Source organism: Talaromyces atroroseus, assembly GCF_001907595.1.
Source record: "Talaromyces atroroseus strain IBT 11181 chromosome Unknown scaffold_3, whole genome shotgun sequence".
Classification (NCBI taxonomy): Eukaryota; Fungi; Ascomycota; class Eurotiomycetes; order Eurotiales; family Trichocomaceae; genus Talaromyces; species Talaromyces atroroseus.
The window spans coordinates 2,129,360-2,146,865 of NW_017971435.1; the positions used below are offsets into that span (position 1 = coordinate 2,129,360).

The window sequence follows — 17,506 nt, forward strand, 5'->3', positions numbered from 1 at the left end:
GATCCTGCAATACAACCCATCGCTAAGAGAAAGGCAAGTAAAGTGGCTACAGCTACAAATCAGCAACATATCGCTCTTTCAACAAGTCCACCGCGCGGAAGATCAAAGCGAGTGAACCTCGGTAGATCAGCAGGTCTGTCGAGATCACTTTGGAACTGTATATGTTCCGCATTTACTTGTATCAGGATGAGTTATGTATCCTCCACATGTATTTACAGCGGGTATCATCATATCACAGCCAACTCTATACGAATGCATGGGGGTATACCCGTGGCCGATTCAAAATAAAGGGGGGTTGAACTACTCGTCAAACTGGCTCACCTCCCTCTCGTTCACCTCGGAGGGCTGATCGCCGGGCCGAATACCAAAATTCTTTCTCCATTCCCAAACGCCCCTATCTACTTCCTCCTTGGTCATACCGTCCCTAATCAGACAGAACGTGACTCCAAGATCAGTCTGCACATTTCGATTCCGCGCTTCGTCGTCAAAGAACAGCATCTGATCATAGGGGATATTGCTAGCTTGATGTATGCGAGCGAAATGCTGCGTCTTGGTGCCGGGGAAGATCTGGATGTAGTCGAAATAATCCAAAGCGCGAATGGAGCGTCGTGTATCGCGGGCTGCCGGGTTGTCGGAGAAAGTGGGGATAACGTGAAGGGCCTTGAGCATGTCGCGAGCCAGGTCTGGGGCGTGTGTTCGTGAGGCAATCCCCAGGGGGATATTGTGCGAACGAGCGGAGTAGAGGATCGAGGAGACGGCCGGGTAGAATGCGAATGATTCACCCCATCTGGTTGGATTCAGCGGTTGGGTATACATGCACAAATCGCGCGAGAGAAGACAAACTCACTTGTCCACACATCGCGAATTGTTGTCTTTGGGTTTCACGGGCGCGCTGACGTGGGTGTCAACCCAGAAGGGCCACAGGGTGTAGTCGAGATCGAAAACGATGAGCTTGGGGAGGGGGAGTCTGTCGTTGAAGGTGGAGGGGGCATTGGAGGCGTCCTCGGGAGGGAGCGAGTACGATGACTTTTGTCGCCGGAGCATGTTATACGTATGGACGGAGTTGCGAAGTACGTAGTGGAATAATGAGTAGTTATGGAGGCGGAAGAGATGCCTGGATTGTAAGGTTTGCTATCGAAGATTGACGCCTTATCGCCTTGCAGCCCCACCTCGATCCAGCATTTCGCGGGATCTGGCCAATCGGCATCGCCGTATCCCTTTCTCTCTCTCCCTCATTTGGTTTTTATTTTTTTTATTTTTATTTTTATTTTTTTTTCTTTTTGCCTTCTTAACTACAAGTTGCGCGTATGTCCTCCTCTCTGGCAAGACTGCTCTCTCGATCATAATATCCCTGATGCAAGGTGGCCACCTTGCCTGGACGTCATCATATTTCCAAGGTTGTTGGCCGATGATGGCGCCATGTGAGCGCCAGAAATTCCTGGGGCTACGTAAATACTGAACGAATATTAAAGAAATACTACTGATAAATACTGGACGAAGGAGTCTGGCCCACCGGGAGTCCCCGTTTTTCATTCGGCTTTTGCCTTGCTGAGTCCCGTGTACTATTCGTCCCTAATCTTGTGCTCCATGCTGGCGGAAGGGGAGAACTGGCTTGTGTGGGCAGCAAGGACATGAAAAAAGAAAACAAGAATACGGAGATTCGACCGCAATAATAACTGTACTGCTGCTGAGCACATCGACAGGGAACGGCGCCAAGCATTTCGCCTCCCTCCCAGTGTTGATTCTTGAACGGCCCCAAAATCAACCCAGCCCGTCCAAGGTCCACCCGCCGATTCCCACCTTCCGCCGCCGCTCCATTCAATCTATCTATCATTCTCGTCCTCGCCTCGCCTCGCCCACCACGTCTTCTAACAACCCAACTGCCATCAACCCAACGCCCTGCTCGGTCTTCTTTTCCCAGCATGACGCCTTTGGTCTTCTAGTGTGCGGTACCGGCCATAATATGCTGATAGGGCGTGTGTGGCCAGTGCCTCCTCGTGCAAGCAGCCGTCAATTCTCTGGTTGAAACAACTCGCCTTTCCATCCATCGCTCCTCGAGACTTGCTTGCAACTGATCCCATCGCCCTTTTCCACACTCCGTCGTGCCCTTGGAAGAAGAGAATGGAGGAGCCCGGCACACGGTCTCGGCCACGAGACGCGTCGTCAATACCAGATTCATCCGCCCATGCTTCTCGACAGCTATCCGCAAACCCAAGTCGCAGGCAAGAGGTAGACCAGCATGGCGAGTTTAGATCCACGGCTGGGCCATTGCCCAGTATCGGCCAGTTCTCCTTTGCCCCTGCCACCCGCACCACTGTTGTCACCACCACAACTACCACGACCACCAACTTTCCTCCACTGGTTCTGAACCCACCGCGGTCTGTTCGTGAACTGAATCCCAAACGCTATCCTCTTGCTGCTTATCCCACTCCCTCTGCCTTACGAAATTTTCAATTCGAACTTGATGGCCAGTTCGTGATCTTTAACGAACCGGAAGATACCGATGCTGCAGTGAAAGATGTTTGTGCTTGCCGATACCTTTTCCCTTCCCCTTCCTAGTTTTTTTTTTTTTTTTTTTTTGAATTCTTAAAATTCTTACAAGACTATAGTTGAACGAGCAGCAGGACGCGTTGGAATCATCAAACGGCGTGCTTACCTCCGTTAGAGCGTACGATGGCCTCGTTCAAAACACCAACCCTCTCGCTTCTATCTCACGTCCCTCTAGTGTATCTGCGTCGAAACGCCGAGCGGTCTCCCCATCTTCAATACCTCAAGCTTCTCGCAGAATCCGATCTTTAATGGTTCCATCTGAGGCACGTGGCACAACTTCGCAGCAAAGAAAGAGTCGCCTGGGTGGAGTTGCCCCCGCCACTAATTCGTCAGTGGCCGGCCTAGCCACCCCCGAGACTGAGTCAAGTCGTTTTCGTCTTGATCAACATGCGACTCTTAGAAAGCGCATTTATAGTGAGAGGGTGGGACAGAAGGCGAAAGCTGCTACTTCTTCACAGGGCGATGCCGATATTTCACAGACTTCAACCCCAAGACAACTATCTCCCACGAAGCCGAGCGTTCGACGCCAATACTCAAGCAATAGAGTTCCTGCACTTGAACGCCGGGCAAACTCCATGAAACCCGTTTCTACAATCTCCCAAGATTCTCTGTCTGCCCCTGAAGACGATGCATCTGCTGAAACCGTGGCCACAGAAAATGAGGCGAGCCAAGAATCCGAGGCCTATCAACCTTCTTCTGGGCCAACAAATTTGTCTGTTTATGATGGCGTTTTGAGTCAGGATATGTGTTTGCCTAGTCCAAGCTTGTCACCTGTCACTGCTATGAACACACATAATCCGGACTACTTTCTGGAGTTTCCCGAGGATCAAGGAACAGACACTGACTCAAGCCTGGATAATCAGGTTTCCATTCTGCCGGATTCTCTTCGTCAGAAAAACATCCGCAGTGTTTCCAGTCAGACATCATTTACGACTGAGAATCATGCCGTTCAGTCCCGACCTACTTCTTTAATGGATATTCCGGCTACGCTAGAATTCTTCGAAGCTATTCCAGACGAGATGAAGACTTATATGATGTATCAGCTTTTGAAGCGCTGTCCCAAGCCTACCCTTCAATTTGTGGCAGATGTTGTCAACCCTGCATTGAGTTGCGATTTCTTAGCGTTGTTGCCCGCTGAATTAACCCTGAATATAGTGAGGTATTTTGATTACAAGACAATGTGCCGGGCCTCCCAGGTGTCAAAGAAATGGCGTCACATTATCAACTCGGACGAACGAGCTTGGAAGGAGCTATTTGAAAGGGATGGCTTCAAGCTTCCACCGGGCGAACTGCAGCAGGCTATCAGAGAAGGGTGGGGTTGGCAGTTTCCTAATGGACGCGATGATTGGGAGAAAGATCTATCCGCACGTACTACTACGGCAACGAAGAGTGATTCCGATGTATTCGGCCAAGCTCTCCCTTATCCCCTTCCGTCAAATTCGGATTCGCTCACTCTCGATTCTGTCTCTCCGCGTCGATCAAAGAGAAAGGCAGCTAACAGAACGCCAAGTCGAAAGGTGGCTAGACGCAAATTGACATCATCGCATACGAACGATTCTCCGGTGTCGAGTCCCTCAGACTGGAACAATGAAGCTTCCATTCTTGAGGGTCCTGGTGCCGCTGCGAACGCTGCGGCTGCTGCCATCCCCTACCCAGACGTTGGATTGCCCTCACTTCGCAGTTTGCATGTCTACAAGTCACTTTACCAACGCCATTTTTCGATCCGAAATAGCTGGATGCGTCCCAACTTGAAGCCAAAGCATCTTGCTTTCCGCGCTCATGACCGTCATGTTGTCACGTGCCTTCAATTTGATTCTGACAAGATTCTCACTGGAAGTGATGATACCAAGATCCATGTATACGAAACAAAGACCGGCGCGCTGAAATCTATCCTCTCCGGTCACGAAGGAGGTGTGTGGGCTTTGGAATACTACGGCAATACGCTTGTTTCTGGTTCCACAGACAGATCAGTACGTGTATGGGATATTGAGAAAGCCAAGTGCACACAAATATTCCATGGTCACACTTCGACCGTGCGATGCTTGCAGATTCTACTCCCCACAGAAGTCGGCAAAAACCCCGATGGGTCCGCGAATATGATGCCTAAAGAGCCCCTCATTATTACCGGCTCACGTGACTCGAATCTCAGAGTCTGGAAGCTACCTAAACCAGACGACCCTTACTACCTAGATGCCGGCCCACATGCAGAGGACATTGACTGTCCATATTTCCTACGCGTTCTGTCTGGTCATCAATATTCGGTGCGTGCGATTGCAGCGCATGGTGACACCTTGGTATCAGGCAGTTACGACTGCACTGTGCGAGTATGGAAGATCTCTACAGGAGAAAGTCTACACAAGCTACAAGGTCATACGCTCAAGGTCTACAGTGTCGTTTTAGATGTGGAAAGGAATCGATGCATCAGTGGATCCATGGATCACATGGTCAAAGTGTGGTCGCTTGAGACCGGAACGTTACTCTACAACCTGGAGGGACATTCATCCCTGGTTGGTCTGTTAGATCTCAAGAGCAATCGTTTGGTGTCGGGAGCAGCTGATTCGACCCTGCGAATTTGGGATCCGGAAAGTGGACAATGTAAGAACATCTTGACTGCGCACACTGGGGCCATTACGTGTTTCCAGCACGACGGCGAGAAGATCATATCTGGATCAGATAGGACCTTGAAGATGTGGAATGTACGCACGGGAGAATGTGTGAAGGATCTCCTGAGGGATCTCAGTGGTGTATGGCAAGTCAGATTCGATAGTCGCACTTGTGTTGCGGCTGTTCAGCGGGATGGCCTAACCTACATTGAAGTGAGTGTTGTTTCCCACTACACTTTTAGTCTTATTAACAGCTAACGTTGATTCCTTAGGTCCTCGACTTCGGCGCTTTCCGAGATGGCCTTCCTGAACATCGGCTTGGAAAACGCACACTAGTTGACCGCTATGGGTTTGCGGTTGACGATGACGATGACGATGAAGATTATGACGCAACAGAATAAGGAAGACTCTTAACCGTCGACATCGGGTGAAGCTCTTCATTCACCCACTCAACCTCCACGAATGAGCATCCTGTTACTATTTCCTATTGATAGTGAGGTTAATTACCTAGGATTGCCTTGCACTTGATTTTGGCAGCAGGATATCAGTATACCATGATACCCCCGATTTCTCATGACTCTCGAATTTTCTTTTCATCTTCCGGGTTTGCATTATTGCATAGCGTGGGCGGTACTGCTCTCTCTTCGTACCGCATCTTGAATTCACAGGTGTTCTCGCTTGACAGAAGTTACGGTTGATACCGATATCCTTGACGTCTGGCTTCATTGGTTGATCACGGTTACCATCATTTTCTATCCTTTCATTTTCGAAACATTGTTGGGCATGCAAACGGGGGGCTCGGAGTCTCTACTTTTACATTCATGATATCTCTATTTGTATTCATCTGTGTTGTTTGTTCTTGTTATTATTGCATTTCTATTGTGTATTTGTGGCCTTCTGCAGTAAGCAGGCAGGGGTTGTTGATATTTGTATGAAATGTATTTGATGTATGCAATCCTATTCGAATTATGAATAAGTACTTTATTCTCTACAACTTTCTTGAGAGTATGGACCATGGGTTTGTGCATTTCCAGTTCTCTCTGTCTTGTCCATCCCTCACGCTACATACCGTCAAAATAACAGAAAGAAACGGGAATCTCCATCAAACTTGATTTGCTCAAGCTGGGTTGCCATAATACCTTTCAAATCTTGTGATAAAGCTGTCTATTCGCTAGAGTGAATAGACCAGGCAGGGCACACAAAGATCAAGGATTCTGACGTCGTCTCCCATCTCTCCCTCTCTCTCTCTCTCTTTGTCTCTTCCCTCCCTTTTCTCTGTTAACGTGTCTCTGTCCAATATCATCCTATTAGTGTTCAACGCACTGGAATTCTAAATATTGGGCTTATAACAGACTCTCACTTCCTTGATCTTTGAAAATCTGTGGTTCTGGTTTGTATTATTTTCTCCTCTGGGCTGCTTGTTAGCTGTTTTAGCTACTCATAACAAGATGATCATGATCTTTTGACAGTCTGCAAATTCTAGACCACGATTTCTTGCTCTCTGTCCTTTCATCTATTCCTGACAATTACTCGTCACCCCGCACAAGATGGTGAAGCTGAACTACACAGCTGTGAGTCACTTCCTCCACGACGACAGAATGTCTAACTGTGCCCTTATCTAACAACTTAGCAGAGAAAAATTAGCGGTATCAAAGCTGCCCAGGCTTTGAAGAAGGATCTCGTGCGTGTATTACTCTTTCTGTTATGTGGCATTAAGAAATTTTTGTGATCTGACTTCTTTCTTCTGATTCACTTAGAGCAAGAGAGTCCCCGTTTCCTCTACCTTCAGACTCAGAGACCCAGTGTTGGAGATCGACATCTCTGGAAAGCAACTCACGGATGACGAGTTCAAGGTGTTCATCCTCGATCTACGCTATGCACTAGAGTACAAGAGTTCTGAATACCCTCGGGGTGTCAACAAGTTGCAAGAATTACACCTTCAAGGGAACTCTCTTACCAGCGACTCGCTTGTGGAGCTTGCTAAAGCCATCTTCTTGAGCTCACAAGACCTCAAGGAGCTTGACATCTCCAGTAACAAAATCAATATAGTCACAACTTCTGACGTGCAGAAATGGCAATACTTTCTCCAGTCGTTCAGCCAGTGCTGCGTGCTGAAGAAAATCGATTTCAGTAACAATGCCCTTGGCTCTCAAGGCATTGAAGTCCTGGCTCGTGTCTATATTCGCAGCGAATTGGACTTTGTGGATACGGAACTTGCCACGGACGCGGAGATGGATACAGACGCAGTCAGCGACGCAATTACTCAACATGGTTCTCCATCGGTGAGCTTGGAAAATGGGCATCGTATGTCGGATGCTGGGCTGCTTGTTCCAAGTTATTCTGCGACTACCGGCGTCCATTCTCCCAGTCAAGGAATCAGGTCTTCCCAGAGAAGAGGTGAGCACTGTCATGAGGTCCAAGGGAGCATAGTAGTCTAATGAAAGTAATCCACCAGGGTCTCAATTAACGACTCCATCCAGCAAAGGCTACACCGACGCAGAACTCAGACATTTTGCATGCACACGCGGTTTACGCTCGGTTCCGTATCTAATCCTCCAGAATGTTGCCATGACCAACGGGGGAATTATCCACCTTGCTGAGATGTTCAAGCTACATCGAACTCCCGAACACCTCCTTTCGTTTCTACCATGCGGAAAGCCCCCGTCTCTGCCTGACTCAGAGAATGCTTTGAGGGGTATTCATTGGCTTCCAAACGAACATCTGAGTCCACTATCCGTCAAGCTTATGAAACTCATGAGCCAGCTGAAGCAGTCGTCCGCCGAAAGCGATTCTGAAGATGAGTTGCTCGAAGAGCTGCATGACCTGGCCTTGGACGAGGATACCTATGGTCTAGAACGTCGACAGAAACGCCAGAAGCTGAATTTGGAGCTCAACCGTGTTGTCAAACTGCAAAGAATCGACGTCTTGGGTTCCGAGGGACTGCTCAAGTCTGAGATTTGGCATAGTGCCTTCAGGATGCTGCTCGTTGCTCGGGCTATCTTATTGGACGACGAGAACCGGCCACCTTCTGTCGAGAAGGAGTTGCGGCTGTTATCATCATCAAGAAAATCGCGATCATCGGAGTCCAGAGAAAAGTCAACACCAGCCAGATCCCCACTACCTCTGCCGCAGCATGTTCAAACCAGCACGAATCAATGGAGCACGCCGCCTGGAGTCCTGATTTCCAGCTTCCGTTTTGATCCCGAGTCTTTGACATTTGACTTGATGTTTCCCGCAATGCATGCGCCCCCTGAACATCCCGTCTTGCAGGCCCATCCACCGCCGGTGGCAGCAGCCATGTCCGCGTATTCATCTCCAACCACACAAAGCCCACAGCAGCAGCAGATAACCATAGCAACCGGCGGACATTCTCCCCACGGCCGTGCGACGGGGGCGGCTGGAGATACTAGTACTTCTCCTAATCCCACTAGTGCCCCTCCTCCAAACAGACATCGCTTTGGCCTGCCACTGCATATCTGGGCAAAGATTATTTCCGAAGCACTGTCTGTCAAGCGACTCCTGCATCCAGATCAGCAGATGAGAATCTTAACCTATGCTGCAAGCTGGAATGCTCTGGCGGCCGAAGTCTCCATCAATGGGGCGCCTGAGCATCAGCAGTTGTGGAAAATCCTGGACAGTATTGATTGCTTCACGTACAAGCCGTTATCTTAAGATGATGTCAAGATGGCTAAATACGAGAGCTCGCTGTGCAATATCTTCCTTTCGTTTCTTTTCTTTGTTATTTTCTGTTCTTTGCCCACTCGTTCATCGTTTTATGTGGCGGAATATTTAGCTAGCCCTAACTTGCCCGCCTTCTTCAGCGGCTCAGCCAGAGTCGCTCTCTTTCCATGTTCTTCAAGTTTCTGTCTTTGTGAGAGTCATATTCTTTTATTCTCTGTCTGGGCCATGATCAAATAATTCAGACAGTTTTTATTAAGTGATAATTCTACCAGGAAGGCTTCTAAATCCAAAGTTGCTGGTATATTTTCCTTATCGCACTTTCTGTACTATCAAAATCGGCTATAATCGCTGAGACGAGAAAGAAGTATGAAAAGAAAGTACCAGCTTGCCTTCTCTGCTGCATTTCCACGCGTTATGTTCACTCTGTTTGCGGGTTGGTAGGACATCGAATTAAAAGTAGGGTAAGGGAATCACCTGACTCACTCAGTCCCCATTTTTTACCCAACTAAGATGCAGTTGCATTCGTATTTTTCTCTCTTTTCTCTCTACCTTGGCGAGCAATACCACCGTGTTTTGAAATCTGCTATCCCGTATACTATCCTGCTATCACTATTCGACCTTAGACAACTACAAGACAAACTATGTCAAACGAAACCGTAGTTCTTATCACGGGGGGGAATAGGGGCAAGTATCCCACATTTCCTCTATTCCACCCCCCCCCCCCTTGTCCCATTAGCTCGTTCATGCCTTACGAGCACGCACATCAGGATAGTATAAAGAGTATAAATTGACTTGCGTCTCTTCCAGGGTTGGGTCTTGGACTCGCGAAACTCTATCTCGAACAGCCCAACACTCGGGTCATCCTCACCACACGCAGCACTACCCCATCCGACATTCTCGATGCGCTATGCAAATCCGTCCCCGGTACTCTTGAGGGAATCTACAAGCTCGACAGCGCATCCACCGAAGACGCAATTGCTCTACGTGAATCGCTCATGGCCAACGAAAACATCAACAAGATTGATGTCCTGATCGCCAACGCCGGTGTGGGCGAGCCCTTCGACAGCGTGCTTGAGGCGCCCATCGATGCATTGGAGATGTTCTACCAGGTTAATACCCTGGGTCCTATCCGGCTTTACCAGCAACTGTGGAAGGATCTGCTGGAGAAATCGGATAATCCGAAGTTCGTCCTGGTAAGCTCCATCCTCGGAAGTCTGACCTATATCGATCCGACGCCCTGTGGTGGCTATGGAGCAGCGAAAGCAGCGGCAAATTATCTGGTGAAGAAGATGCATTTGGAGAGTGAGAAGTTGGTGGCTTTGTCATTGCATCCGGGGTACTTAAGTTTTATTTCATTTGCTATCTACCAAAGGTTGGATGGAAATGTCTAAATTGTTGCAGATGGGTCAAGACTGCAAATGGTCAGGCATATGCCGACGCTGTCAACGTTCCAGAGCCGCCAATGACAACAGAGGAATCAGTCAACGCAATCTTCAAGACGGTATGGTTATGTTTGTTGCCTCTTTCGTTTCTGGCTGATCAACTGACTATCCTGCATGAAGGTTTCGGAGGCTACAAAGGACAGCACGTCTGGAAAATTCATTGACGCTATGAGTGGAAAGGAGCTGCCTTGGTAGAAGCTGGGAGTCTTCGAGAAATACCGTGGGTTTGGAAACCTGGGATCTTTAAGAGAAGCTATATGTGTTATTAAGGTGATTATACACGGATAGGAGAGTTGTATTCAGGTATGTATACAGAATTTATTTGGTATAGCAACGAGGAGCCTTCCTTTTTATATGTTCTCATTCGAAGTATCGCCTTCAGCCTGCCTCGTTTTGTCACTTGGTAAAGTTCTTGGGCCTGTCATGAGTTCCATGAGCACCCGGTTCATCTTGGCCATTTTCCCCCTTTTTAATACTCTTCCACTCCAAGCCCAAAGAACTGAAGAATCCTGCCAGAGCTAGACCCATGGCTGCGTAGAAAATTTTTGTACATGCATAGTTGTATGCCTGCTTGACCACAATTATGTATTGGGGCGGCACGACAGACGTGAAATCCGTAGCGCCTTTGTCGATAATCAGAGCTGGGTCAAGGCCTGGGATGCCGCTCAGATGGGAGACAAGAATATCGTATAGTATCGTTTCGCCAACAGTAGCGAAAATGGCTCCCCCGAGTTGTTGGGTGAGGAATATGAGAGAGATACCGATGGATATATCTGACATTGGTAAGACTCTTTGTATGACGAGCCCTGCATTCTGCATTCCCATACCCAAGCCAAAGCCACATAGAAACTGGTAACCGATCCAATGCGATGAGCCGGTAGAGATTTCAAAAGTTGTCAACAATCCCGTTCCCACAGCAAGTAGACTTGGGCAGATGTACATTCCCGGAACGTAGTATCCGATTTTTTGGGTGACGAAGCCAGAGATAAAGCTTGCAGCAACCAGACTGAGAACTATAGGTAATGTGTAAATGCCTGAGTGGATTGCACTGACCAATTTGACGGTTTGAACTGTGTGAATAATTGTCAGAAGGGATGGGTTTTCAGCAACGGGTATATAGAAAGTCTTACACCATATAGGGAGATAGTATAATAGCATGGTCATTGCGCTTGACAAGGTAAACGTGTACAGGCATGTGCAAATAATACTTCTGCGAGTGACGATGCGGGCTGGGATGATGGCTGTGTCAGGCTTCCAGATCTGTGCGGCGGCAAAGATTAGAAGCAGAACACCAAAAAGCACAAAAAGGGCGATAATGCGACCATTGTTCCAAGCATATGTCGAGCCACCCCACTGAAAAGCGAGTAGTAGGCATATTATGGATGGCGCAAAGAGGGCCATGCCCAGGGGATCGAGACGTTTGATCTGTGCCATGATAGGGGCAGGCTCATATTTCTGCTTTGGCGGGTGCCAAACAAAAGCCATCAAGACTAGGCTGACTGCTCCAATAGGTAAGTTGATATAAAAGCACCATCTGAATTTTATGTCAACGGTCATCGAACTTTCAACTTCGGTATGTATGTCTGAGAGGACAGCTCACCTCCAAGTGGCACCGCTTGTAAACCCCCCGCCAATCAATGGACCCATCACGGACGCAATTCCAAATACAGCCCCATTTATTGCCTGGAATATAGGCCGCTTATGGAGTGGGACGAAGGGAATAACTATGAGCATGCACCCAGAGAAGATAGCAGATGCGGAAAACCCGGCAATGGCGCGTCCAGCTATGAAGGCGTTCGAATTGGGAGCAGCACCGCATATGGCTGAACCAACTTCGAAAATGACCACATTAGTCAAAAAGATCCATTTCATACTGTAGTATTTGTAGATGCGTCCAAAAAGGGGCTGAGATGTTGCGCTGGCAAGCATGTATGCTGATCCGTACCAGCCAATGTCGCCCAGGCTATTGAATTCATCGGTGATTTGAGGGATGGCCGTTGTAATTATGGTTCGATCGAGCGCGACGAGGAAAAGGGAAAGGAAGTTGCAAAACATAATCAACCAGAAATCGAATGTTCTTGGCCGGTACAAGCTGCCTGGAGGTCCTCCGCCTGGTCCTGCTGGCTGTCCTTGCTGGGGAGCTGCCTGCTGTTGCGGCTCAAGTTGCTTCTCGACGTCGACATCAAGCCCTTGGCCAGTTGGTGATGCTGGTTGTGCCATTATCTTTTCGTTTTCTTGCGGTCCGTTGGCGTGTAAACCCAGGGTAGAACGGGTAGCTGCCACGCGGTGTAATCGTGTTCGGATGTCCCTAGGATATTTCAACATCTTTTGTATAAATCATAGAGGAGCAGACAATGAAATATATCTATATCATACCATCACTATGCAGCGGCCAAGAAGATATGCCGGACCCGAAAGCCTTCGTTCCCGACTGACGTCGGCCCGGCGGTCATAAGAAACGAACGCACGGAAAGGACAATGCGCATGGGTCGACCAAGGGGAGAGTCCTGCTGCACCTGTACAGCTGAGTGATACAAATATAGCGAACTCGTTATAAAGCTGTGCCGGCCATAACATTGAGGTTTCTCGCGGTGTTGGCATGCTGCCGCGTTTGATTGGCCGGTTGCGTGGCAGATTTCTTCCCCAAAGGGAACCAAACCCTAAAGTTTGCCTTGATTAGGAAATCCTTGGCACGATCTTGAAGAGAATCAGTGGCTTGCTCAATACTCTCCATTCTTAATGCTATAATACGTATTTTCTTGTTCTTGACATATAGCATGGCCCATGTATATACTCTAATACTCAGCGCACGTGAGACACGGCTTGTTCAGCCCACGAACTGCGGAGAAGTATTCTGTTAGGATCATCCAAGTAACTTTGGAGGTGCCGGCTAGTTCGTGATAGATGGAACCACTTAAAAGTAAGATCTAGCATTCGTGCTATGCAGAGCAGAAGTCTTCGAAACAGCGCACGTCCAGTCAAAGGGTATAAGATCGGCCGTTATAGCTCGCTTGCAGCCAACTTTGGCGAGAGATTTCCCACAACACAGGGAGGGGGAGTCTTTATGCAGGCAATGCAATGATGTCTGGATTCAGACTGCCTCGTTTCAGCTCCTGCTACAGCACCATGTGGCCGGCTAGTTTGAAACAGAGCCTGCAGCCAATCAGCGTGCGCAGCGCCGTATAGTTGACTGATCACTGATGCCCAGTGCCTGACAAAGTGCCACAGTGCCAGTTGATCGCTTTCAGGGGATCTATCTATCTCTCGGATCGGCACAGTGAATGCGGCGCTATTTGCGAATCGCTCGTGGAACACCGCTATTGAGTAAGCTAGTGAACACGGCTGCTGTCCCTGCGTGGAACTGCATTTCCTTCTTTGGGGCTGCGCGGATCGATCTTGCATAGTCACTGGGAGGCCAAAAAGCCATTCCCCCATTTTTGCACCTGCTGGACCTTGGGAATGGTTCGATGATAATACTCCGTAGCGCGTTCGGCCGTGGGTCCGTTCTCCGCTTCTCGCGCAGCCTTCCCGTGTGTCTACCTATTTTATTTTAGTATTTCAGCATCGCTCCCGTGCCCGTCCTACATATACCCCGTGCGATGCTTCACGTCCATGCTCAGTGCTCGGTGCTCACCATCGCGCAAAAAAAAAAAAAAAAATAATTACAATAACAATAACAACATTAAATCTCGTCGTTCCTTCGACTGCAGACCTCCTAGCGGCCTTACGCCATTGGGCCCGCCGCCATGGGACGCCAGTCGCTGCGGAGTCCCTTTCCAATTGCCGTGCGGACATCAAGCATCAACGCAGAAACGGTCATGTACGACGAAAAGCCTCTGTCGAGAAACGCAATGAGGAACCAGATGGTACAGCAATCCGCTTCCCCCCAGGAATACTCCCTCCATGCTGACCACTTGCGTTTCTGACTCTAGCCCCAGCCAGACTCCTTTTCTCGAGAACTCCGCGTCCGAGCATCATCCCCGTTACTGGGACGGAGCTATCATTCCAGCCAACCCTCTGCACAACCTCCCTTTCGTACGCTGCCCGAGGCACCTCAGTTGCCCCAATTACACCAGTCGGGCTCGTTCGCCGACTTCGCCCACGACAAAGACTTTGAAAAGTATGCCTTGGATTCGCAATCGCAGCGTAATCTGGCGTTCGGCGTCGTCGAAGACATGCGAGGCATCGGCTTCCCCCATCTCGAACAAGGCTCCAACAGAGTCGCAGAAATGGTGGAAGAATCGATGAATGGTCCACCCAAGCGGAAACCCAGCAGACTCGACCTCTCTCTTCTCTTCCCCAAGCCAAAACCTGCTGCGGCTCCGTTGCTTTCGCCTCAGCGGTACACACATTCACCGTCTCCCGTCACTTCGGAACACTCGGTGAAGCCTGCGCCAACCAAGCTCTCGAAACCACGCTCCAAGGGGAATATGCGGATATCCTTCGTCAAGGAGATTCCAGAAGAGCGCCTTCCTCCGACACGACAGCGTGCCTCTCAAAAGCCAATGGATTGGTTTGACGTTCCTCTGGAAAAGATTATTCGCCTCGGGGATTCCCTCGACGTTGAAGACATGCAGGCAGGTGATCATGATGATGCCGATGATCAGGGAGATCAAGAAGTCGAACCCCCCGCTCATAAAATCAACACACAAACAACCAAGAAGGTCCATCAACCGCCAGCGATCGAATCCCGACCAAAGACCATTTCAACAAGAGCTTCTTCGGCTACAGGGTCGGAAAGGTCAACATTCACTTCATCCTCCATGTCCCGCCGCGTCTCACGTGATAATCGCTCAAGCCGTCATCATCCAAATCGTCAACAGATACCCTCTCAATCAGCGAGTCGAGTGCCAGGCTCACTGCAGACATGGCAATCTGAAGGCGACTTGCGTTCATCGCAGAAACGTGGCGGTCGTCTGTCCAAAAAGAAAAGCAGCAGTACATTCATGAGTTCAGATCTGACCAAAACCAGCGTTTTATCCTTGTCATCGTCCGAATCCGAGTCTGAAGATGAGAAATATACAAGTGAAGACGAGTATGAAGGCGAGCTGATTCTCAGTAGAGCTGCTCCATCCCGAACATCTCGAGACAGTTTTGCTACGAACGATTATTTAGACCCGGAAATATGTCGTGCTGAAGCGGTGGTCGCTACGAGGACCCATAGTGCCGCTCGCCTCGACCGAACGCACTCAAACGTCTCTAGTACCAGTTCCACATCGCGCAGTACAATGCGACGTCCCACTCGATCCCGGGCCGACTCCCTTTCTTCAGCCGGAAGGTCGTCTGTGTCGGGGAAGATGTTCGGGTCATCAGGCCATTTCAATGCCCCCTTGATCGAGGAACCGGAGGAACAGAAGGACGAAGCAAGCGGCACTGGGCGACCACAACAATGCGCACCGCGAACACGCAATGACATCCATTCTGCCAAGAGAAGAAGTCGAATCATCGCAGTTACGCGGCAGGAAGAGTCATTGTTAGAAGCGATGAGACTCCGAAATGGTCGGATCACTCCTAGTATATTCAACGACATTGAAAGCAATGCTCCTCATTCCGGCGTTGACTCGCGATCATCGTCAGTTCCACCACGAATTCGCTCCCCAGAGTCTATCCAGACCGAGTTCGATACTTCGTTCCTCCGACTGAGTACGGCTATGCGACTCCCCCCGGGTAGTCCACCGGCTGCAGGTGAAAATACCTCCTCCAGAGAACAAGACACATCTATATCGTTGGGCTCCGCGTCTGATAGCGAACAGAAGACCGATAGTACCAATTATACGTCGTCCCCAAGACTTAGCCTCGCGTATTCGGAAACGCCCTCGTCCACATCGACTATTGGACATATGTCGCCCGTCACTCCTCCTACTCTTTCTCTTCACCGTTTCTCTCCACGCGCGCCTCCCCCCTCACATGCGCCACCGCCAATTCCTCAGGACGTGGCACGACGCCATTCCCGCCGCAGGACTGATAGCAGCGAGGCAATCGTATTGGCCGATTCCGAATCAGACAAAACGTCAGATCCCCCGTATCCACTGTGGGCTGTGAAATGGGGTCGAGATCCCCACGATCTAACCTTTGTGCACTAGAAATTGAAGTAATCTCATCCACTCACTGTTTCTCTTTGTGTCCATATTCCCTCTTTACTTTTTTTTTTTTTTTTTTTCTTTTTTGGATTTTCTCGCATAAAATTCTGGATACCAACATAATACTGCACATTTCGGATTTCCTTTTGTTATTGTCAAGCGAGACTGGGTTGCATTTGGCGAAACGTGGTTACAAAAGTGACGTCGTTACAATTTTCTTTTCAGTCTTCTCCTGTGTTGCCGGCCAAACACAATACCTGTATACCTATTTCTTGTATGTATATTCTGCTCTGCTCATATGTCTGTTGTGCTTCAGTGTAATATATATCTCTGTATGTGATATATTGTCATAAGATTAATCAATTGAGGTTTCAAAAAGCAGCTTATACGTCAGGTTGCACGGGAGATATGCATGTCGGAGTCGGTGAGCATGCAATACTTTCGGAACCCGGTCTGCTTGTGCATGCTATATCCATAGTTCCATAGTAGTATACTATTCAGTATAACTATATCATCTCATATCATACATATAGTAGTTGAAGCCTGAAGGTGAAGATACCCGCGTCCGATTGGCCAGAGTACCGGCGATTCCAGACTCTGGTTACCCCAGACAGACTAAGCCTGATCAAGAACAACAAACAAAATCCCCTTTTGAAACTTGACATGCTTTGGGAACCCAAGTCTACCTCGCTAACCCTTGCTTCGCTCTCTTGCTGGCGACGTGCATCCTCTTCTTCACCGCGTCTCAGCGTCACTCTTTCACCTTTTTCTGTGCTTCTTGTCCGCCGATCCCATCGGCCAATCTGCCCCATCGTGTGCCAAGCTCGAAGACGTCACTGCATCCCTTTTCTTTTTCTTAAATAGCAACGACACCGCAAACACCCGCCGCACCAATCTTTCCAAGTCTTTGGGTATTCAGAGGTCAGGCATATGGAACGGAATACCTACCAGTATTATATTTGACTCCGAATTGGATCGATCCAATTTTGGGGGTGTTTGTTTGTTCCCATTCCATCGCGTGAGCTCTGATCGCGCACAGCGGGGAGGCGGAGAAGGACAGTTGGAAAGACACTGGACAGGGAAAGACAGGGTGGTCGGGTTGGCTTTGATTTGCTAATATGAGGTCAATCAAACAAAGCTCGTTGAATTC

At 49.0% G+C, this 17,506-nt stretch overlaps 5 protein-coding genes across 5 annotated transcripts; 3 read left to right on the top strand and 2 right to left on the bottom strand.

Annotated features, from left to right (window-relative positions):
- Positions 1–300: 300 nt before the first annotated feature.
- UA08_03765 (hypothetical protein) lies at positions 301–1,044 on the bottom strand (the record flags this gene model as incomplete). The annotated part of the gene is made up of 2 exons (XM_020266101.1): positions 301–787; positions 848–1,044. 2 exons carry the CDS (start codon positions 1,042–1,044, stop codon positions 301–303), a joined length of 684 nt encoding a protein of 227 aa, XP_020121409.1.
- Positions 1,045–2,121: 1,077 nt separating this feature from the next.
- On the top strand, positions 2,122–5,554 carry UA08_03766 (hypothetical protein; the record flags this gene model as incomplete). The annotated part of the gene is made up of 3 exons (XM_020266102.1): positions 2,122–2,520; positions 2,610–5,366; positions 5,426–5,554. 3 exons carry the CDS (start codon positions 2,122–2,124, stop codon positions 5,552–5,554), a joined length of 3,285 nt encoding a protein of 1,094 aa, XP_020121408.1.
- A 1,146-nt stretch (positions 5,555–6,700) lies between these two features.
- UA08_03767 (hypothetical protein) lies at positions 6,701–10,471 on the top strand (the record flags this gene model as incomplete). The annotated part of the gene is made up of 7 exons (XM_020266103.1): positions 6,701–6,724; positions 6,787–6,834; positions 6,911–7,550; positions 7,609–8,790; positions 9,642–10,170; positions 10,236–10,335; positions 10,397–10,471. 7 exons carry the CDS (start codon positions 6,701–6,703, stop codon positions 10,469–10,471), a joined length of 2,598 nt encoding a protein of 865 aa, XP_020121407.1.
- A 201-nt stretch (positions 10,472–10,672) lies between these two features.
- UA08_03768 (hypothetical protein) lies at positions 10,673–12,601 on the bottom strand (the record flags this gene model as incomplete). Its single annotated transcript, XM_020266104.1, has 3 exons — positions 10,673–11,346; positions 11,407–11,810; positions 11,877–12,601. 3 exons carry the CDS (start codon positions 12,599–12,601, stop codon positions 10,673–10,675), a joined length of 1,803 nt encoding a protein of 600 aa, XP_020121406.1.
- A 1,421-nt stretch (positions 12,602–14,022) lies between these two features.
- UA08_03769 (hypothetical protein) lies at positions 14,023–16,359 on the top strand (the record flags this gene model as incomplete). The annotated part of the gene is made up of 2 exons (XM_020266105.1): positions 14,023–14,142; positions 14,209–16,359. 2 exons carry the CDS (start codon positions 14,023–14,025, stop codon positions 16,357–16,359), a joined length of 2,271 nt encoding a protein of 756 aa, XP_020121728.1.
- Between the last annotated feature and the right edge of the window lie 1,147 nt (positions 16,360–17,506).